Source organism: Oryx dammah, unplaced genomic scaffold (genome assembly GCF_014754425.2).
Source record: "Oryx dammah isolate SB20612 unplaced genomic scaffold, SCBI_Odam_1.1 HiC_scaffold_14, whole genome shotgun sequence".
Classification (NCBI taxonomy): domain Eukaryota; kingdom Metazoa; phylum Chordata; class Mammalia; order Artiodactyla; family Bovidae; genus Oryx; species Oryx dammah.
In genome coordinates, this window is record NW_024070198.1 from 48,676,349 (window position 1) to 48,683,692 (window position 7,344).

Sequence of the window (7,344 nt, forward strand, 5' to 3'; positions counted from 1 at the left end):
ACACGTGTATACACTCATAGCACACACACGTGTATACACTCATAGCACACATATGTACACTCACAGAACACACAGAGATACACATAGACACACATGTGTGTACACACACACACACACCTCTACACACACACACCCCCCTCTATACACACACACACACACAGATACATCCCTCATAAGAGCACCAGCTGCTTCCAAGGCCAGCCCATCCTACAGGATTTTGTGATGAAATCACTTCTACGTCTTGAAAGACAGAAGAAAGTTGTATGGGGAGGGATTCTCTTAAAACAGCATTTTAGCCTAGTAAATATAACTCTTAAAATCATGTTTTTTAAACCAACCTGCCCTCCGTGCACACCGGGGACGGGTCCTGCACGTGTGCGCTCACATGCCCCTCAGCACCCTCGGGGCTTCACACTGGACACGTGGCATTACCACTCTGCGATCACAAGCCTGCTTCTCCTCCAGGTCCTCGCACCGAGGGCTGCAGTTTACTTTTGAGTGTGTCTCCAGACAGATAAAATGACACGTGCATTAAAATTCATGGTGCAGAGGAGACGAGGGGCCCTTCGGAGTGCGGCTGAGATAATCTCCTTCTCCTAATTCTTCAAGAGCTCACACCGGCTCAGCTCCGGGGAGCCCTCGGGCCCCGCCTGCCCAGGTGCCAGCCCTTCTCAGACTCTCCCCGGGGAAGTCGGGGTCTCCACAGACCACCCTCCCCTCAGTTCACGGCTGCACCTGCTCTGGGAGGGGCCTCACAGGAGGCAGCCTGTCCTGGGTGCTGACTGCAGACGGCATTTGCTTTTGCATTCCCAAGGCCACTTACAGTGTTCATTATAATCATCATTACACACCAGCTCCTATCACTGCCTTCTGTGTTCAGGCTCATCTTACGAAGAAATCCAACTGGGCTGAACTACTGTATCAGGCTCATTTTATACCCAAAAGCCAAAACAGGAAATAAAAGTCACTGGAAGGAGATTCAATTATAAAATGCGTGTCCCCCTTCAATTCAAAGGTGATTCAGAAGTCAACAACCGTGAAGACATCCCACCTGCACGAAACCCACTGGGCTGACCCAGAGGGGTGCGAGCCCCTCCCTGAGTGAGACCACCGCAGGGCGTGTCTTGTGGAGGGTTGGACGTCAGAAGCTGGCTGGGCTCCTGCAGGAAGGCCATCGACACAAACCAGCGCTGCATCCCGGGGACCATCCCTTCTGGGAGACCCGCACCTGCTCACCTCTCAGCCGCATTGTGGACAGGTGGCAAGAACCACCCCGCGACGCATCGCACCCTCCAAAGCCTTGCTCCCTCCTAGGACTGGTCCCTTTGCATGACTTTTGGCCCCTGAATGTCCTGCACACAGCCTATCCACAGCTCGGTGAGGAAGGGGACGTGGTCCTGACGGGGTGATGACCAGTTCGCCCCCTACCCCCGCTGAGGCAGCCACCGTGGGGCCCCCTTACCCCTCTCTCCAGAAGCATGTCTCGGAAGTGGGCCGCTCGCTCCTCCAGCGGCAGAAGGATCTGGGGCAGGGGTGACTTGGCGCCCACGTCCTGTCTCTCCGCCTGCTCGGGCCCGGGACTCACGTGGCCTTCCGTCCTTCGGGGCACAAGATACAGAGAGTCAACCAAGACCTTGGAGACCCACCTGATTCTCACTACAACCTTTCAAAGCCCCCCAGGCCCCTGGAAGGAGCAGAGTCTTTGAACACTTTGCAAAGCCCAGCTCAGGTGACACTTGGCTCTTGGGATGAAACTGCTTTGCTGCATTTGGGGCAGAAAGTGGAGACGGAAGCCCTGACAGGCTAGCACGGCCAGAGGGAGACCTCGGTGGGGCCTGAGGGTTGAGAGCACTCAGAACGGCCTGGGAAGGAGGCCAAGCGGCCCCGAAGCTTCCCCGCCAGACGCCACTGTCACCTGAGCGAACGGAGCCAATCTGTCACTTGAACCAGTCACTGCATCTTGAACCTGGTTCCACTTTGGCTTTGAGAGCTGCCGTGACAGTGGACAGAGGCATGGGAGACAGTCATGGGGAAATTATTCCATCTACACCCAGAGAGCAGAAAGCACTGTCTGGGGCTTTAGCCCACAAGGGAGGATTTAGTGAGAGCAGTGAGACAGGACCACACCCTGGGGACTCTGCAAAGGACAGGGAGAGCTGGTTGACCGTGAGCCCAGGGGTGGCCACAGGGAGGAGGCAGGACCAGCGTGGGCACGGCGAGGGGCCAGGCGGGGCGGCCTACGGGAAGGAGAGAGAGCCCCCGCTTATGACTCAGCCGCTCGGTAGCTCGCATCATTTGTTTAACAGCCCATCTGATGGAGGTCCTCGTGGTTCTACTCGGCGTATCGGAAGCAGCTGGAAACCTCCCTCTGCCGCACCTTGGTGCTCGCTGCTGAAAGAAAGCGTCTGACCAAACACACACTGTTGCTCCACCTCCTCCCCCCCTGCTCCCTGACACGGCCCTGCCTGGGAGTGGTCCCCCAGCACCTCGCCCTCAACCGACCTCTCTCCATCTCCCAAGGCGCCGACTGGACCCCTGCTGCCCAAAAGGCACCCTTGCTCTGACACCCAGACCCCTCTGTGGGTACAGCCACAAAATTAAAAGATGCTCCTTGCAAGATAATCTATGACAAACCTAGACCCTGTATTAAAGAACAGAGACATCACTTTATTGACAAAGGTTTGCATAGTCAAAGATAAGCTTTTTCCAGTAGTTATGAATGGATGTGAGAGGTGGGCCATAAAAAAGGCTGAATGCTGAAGAATTGATGCTTTTGAACTGTGGTGTTGGAGAAGATTCTTGAGAGTCCCTTGGACTACAAGGAGATTCAACTAGTCCATCCTAAAGGAGATCAGTCCTGAATATTCATCGGAAGGACTGATGCTGAAGCTGAAACTCCAATTCTTGGCCACCTGATGCAAAGAGCTGACTCATTAGAAAAGACTCAGATGCTGGGAAAGATTGAAAGCAGGAGAAGGGGGCGACAGAGGATGAGATGGTTGGATGGCATCACTGACTCAATGGACATGAGTTTGAGCCAGCTCCAGGAGATGGTGAAGGACAGGGAAGCCTGGTGTGCTGCAGTCCATGGGGTCACACAGAGCTGGATGACCTAATGACTGAACAACAACTCTCCCACCCTGGGGACCACTGCCTCCACTGACTGCAGGCAGTGACATCAACAGGCCAGTGCAAACCTGATCACAGGCCACCGTTCCCGGAAGTCCTAAAGAGAAGTCCACTGGGAAGCACCATGACTTCCTGCCTCCTGCACACAGGACCCCATCCTCGGTGCTCACAGGTCCGGAACAGCAGGGCGTGTGCATTTCCAAAGCCTGCTGCACTCCAGGAATTGGGGGATAAAGGCACTTACACCATGCCTGTCTGGGTTTCCTGATGGAGGTCACAATCAGGGCTCCCCAGGTGATCTGTTGCCGGGGGGCCTGTGGCAGCATCTGCAGACATTTGTGGTTGCCACCACTCGGAAAGTGCTCCCAGCAGGTAGGAACGGAGGCCAGGGCAATGCACAGGATGATCTGGGCATGTCTCTATCCCCGCATCTGGGGAGGAGGAGACAACCATCCAGGTCATGGGTGCTGCGTACTAAGTCGCTTTAATCAGGCCCAACTCTTTGTGACCCTATGGACCATAGCCCAGCAGACTCCTCTGTCTGTGGGGTTCTCCAGGCAAGAATACTGGAGTGGGTGACCAGGCCCTCCTTCAGGGGATCTTCCCCACCCAGGAATCGAACTCGAGTCTCTTACATCGTCTGCGCTGGCAGGTGGGTTCTTTCCCACTGGTGCCACCTGGGAAGCTCCCATTAAGGTCGTAGCGTCATTTAACTACCTGGCAGGGCCGTCTCACCAAGCCTGCAGCTCCTCCAGCTCCGACCAGGGTGCCATGAAGACATGCAGGTTAGCAGTTTGGGACATGCTAGGCACGTGGAATATATGTACCATGTGCTACATCTAACAGGGGCTGCCACGTATCAGGGTTATAATATGGATTAATCCAACCTCACACAGAATGTGCAAAGAAAAACAACCTGCTTGCTCAGCCCATTAGGGAATCTTGTTTATAGACCAACGATTTCAGGAGAACTTACATTCTTCGCTTCTTATGCCATTATGTGGAATTTTGAAAAAAGAAAATTGCCAGTGGATTTGCCATTGTAGCACACTCCAAAGGGTATAATTAGGATTTCTTTGTAATAAATTTTCATTAGTTAAAAATAGAAGTGTGGAAACAAGTCTCGCATTGTTGTAACTTGAAACAAGATTAATAGGAACATGTGATGATCGCGGATTACAGCTTTTTCCACAAAATATTTTGTTCAGAACCACTGGACGCTTTCCAGACTGCAAAGCAATCGGTTCAATTAGAGTCAATCAAAAGCAAAGGCAAACTTGGCTAAAAATATTTTTTACATCCTAAGTCTGAAAAACTTAGTACTAAAAGTAAATCCTAATACTGAAAAGTAGAGTAAAGTCAACATCATACGGAGGGTGAGAGGCATTGTCCCCAGGAGCCCAGCTGGGTACCCAAGCCCTGGGGTGGTTGTGGGGGTGGGGACCACTGCAGGGCTGGGGTCTCCTTGCTGTGAGGGGAGGGGCATGTCCCCTGCCTCCTGCACCCCCTTGGGAGACATCGGGGGAGCCAAGCCCTGCCCTGAGCTCTGCCCCACTCCTGCTCCCATCCCACCCCTCCCCCAGAACTGCCTCTGAGCTCCAGCGGCTGAGCCGCTCATGAGACGTGTGCCAGGGCGTTCTGACCCTGCCCGTGAGCCCAGGGCAGCACATGCTTCCGGCGGTTGCTTGAGACCAGACGTGGTACAGCAGGATTCCAGAGGCAGCAACTTCTTTTGCAAACGACAGACTTTCCTGTGTTTATCTGGGGCTGAGGGACTTGGGCCACTGGCCTTGGCACTTCTGCCCCTGCCTGGAGGCCAGTTCTTGGACACACAGACTCGCCTCTTCCACCTCCTGAATGGTTCAGCGCGGCCATCCTGGGGTCAGAATGGTCACCTTGGCGAAGAAATTATGGCCACTGACCAGCTGCCTGTTACAGTTCAAAGGAAAGGGATTTTTGTTTTTGCTTTTTTACTGTCCAGGTTACAAGGGGAGGTGAGGAGAGAGAGAAGGAAGGAAAGAAGGAAGGAGGGAAGGAGAGAGGGTGGGAGAGGTTGACTCAGAAGGCGCTGTTCTTCGCAGCCGCGCACAGTGGAGGGGTGCGCTTCTCCAGGTCTACGGCCCTGCCCACTGACTCAGCAGGCACGCTTCCTGCAACGCCGGGCAGGTGATGGGAGCACGCTGGACCGCGCCTTTGGAAAACCAGTCTGAACAGGAAGATCCAAACACGCCTCCATCTGTGATGCTAACGTGAGCCTGTTTTTCAGTCCTGTTGAAATATTTAAACGTCTCGATTCTGACAGAGATTAGCTGTCTCCCAATTTCGCAGTCCCCATAGATGTGATAAGCTGGCCTCCTTCACCTCTGGCCAATTTGTCCACGAAAATGTGCAGCAGGAAATGCCAAAAGCTGATCCCTCTGGTGGGTCCCACCGGCCTCTCCCTGCAGGTGACGACCTCCCTTTCCTGCTGCTGATGAGCAGGGGCAGGCTGGCCACCGTGCCCACCAAGAGGTCTGGAAAGCCCTGGCCGGCAGGATCTGTGTCCACTCCTGCCACAGCCGTCACCTAGGGCTTGTTGCTCCGACACCCAAAAGTTGAGGGTGGCATGTCCTGAGGCTCCTGCTGCCCGAATCCCGGACTCGCTCCTCTGCCCCTCCTTGTGCCTGGCCAGCGGCCGCCGGGTGGGGGGGTCCAGGTCCCCGGCAGCTGACATGAGTTCCCTGCCAGGGCACGGAAACGGGGCATGTGGTTATTTATCCTCAAGATCCCAAGGAGCTGAGATCCACAGGCTCGCGTCTTCCTAAATGATTCCTGGACATGAAAAAACTCCTGAATGCCTTTTATGATTATCCATTATTCCAGGTGGGGCGCCAGATGCCAGATGTGACCTGAAGTGAAGGACGGAAATAAGGGGCGCAGCGCAGCCCAGAGACCCTGCGGCCCCATCACAGGATGCCTGACGTTGGCTGAAAACATTCAAACCCTCTCCCCCCGCTTTACTTGCACCACCTCATTTAATCCTTCTCACAGCCCTGTGAGGCTCATTCTACAGCTGGGAGAACTCAGAGGAGGCATGTAAATTCCTCAGCACAATGACAGGTCTGAAAACAGTGATGGTGACGGTGGTGATGGTGATGATGGTGATGGTAGTGATGGTGCTGGTGACGTGATGATGATGATGTGATGATGATATGGTGATGATGGTGAGGATGGTGGTGGTGGTGATGATGGTGGTGGTGATGGTGGTGATGGTGGTGGTGATGGTGGTGGTGATGGTGGTGGTGATGTTGACAATGGTGATGATGGCGGTGATGTGTCACTGGTGGTGATCATGGTGATGGTGAGGATGGTGATAGTCTTGATGATGATGGTGTTGATGGTGGTGGTGGTGATGGTGGTGGGGATGGTGACGAGGATGGTGGTATTGATGATGGTGATGGTGGTGGTGATGGTGGTGATGGTGGTGGTGATGGTGGTGATGGTGTTGGTGATGGTGATGGTGGTGGGGATGGTGGTGGTGATGGTGGTGGGGATGGTGAGGATGGTGGTGACACGACAGTCATAATCGTGCTGATGACAGTCGTGATGATTCTTCCCCTTCCCTGTCTCTGGCACTTCTGACGATCCCCACCAACCCTTCCCCAGGCTGGGTTCCAGCCTTCTGTTCAGCCGGATGACATCTCATCTTTTATTTAATTTAATCGATGGAGAGAATCTGTTCTTTCCTCTGGCAAACAGGGCTAGGAATTTATCATCAAAATGCTGCCAGGCTGTAACTCCGGTGTGAGACATGATATAGAATTCTGCAGGAATCAAAGTTTCTGTGAATCTCTGCCTTGTGGGGCCTCAGACACTCTGTCATGTGGCTTGTAACAAATGGTCTTCGGATGAGGCCCACTTGGAAAGATCTGTGTTCTCTAGTTTTCAGCCTCGCCAGTGTAGCGTGGGAGGGTGTCTTTGGCTGCCGTCAGAGGACCGGACCATCAGCCAGGTGGTCTCTAGGCCCCCGGCTGGGCTGGGGTGCAGGGCACCAGCTCAGCCGTCACAGCTCGCCTCCGTGGTGGTCCAGACTCAAAGCCCTCAGTGGCATCGAGGAGGATGCCTCCCCAGGACGGAGTCATGGCCAAGGGCACATCCGGGCTCTCACCCCAATCAGGGAGCCATGGGAGCTGAGCAGGAAGCACTGTCCCAGCCCTGTGGAGCAGCCCTGCCCCC

At 54.4% G+C, this 7,344-nt stretch overlaps 1 protein-coding gene across 1 annotated transcript in view; it reads right to left on the reverse strand.

The window, feature by feature from the left end:
- The window catches only part of TCERG1L (transcription elongation regulator 1 like), a 201,501-nt gene that overhangs the window by 21,171 nt on the left and 172,986 nt on the right, over window positions 1-7,344 (reverse strand). The window contains exon 9 of the mRNA XM_040254814.1: window positions 1,463-1,598. Within this exon, the coding sequence (XP_040110748.1) occupies window positions 1,463-1,598 (136 nt within the window). The remainder of the gene's footprint in view (window positions 1-1,462; window positions 1,599-7,344) is intronic.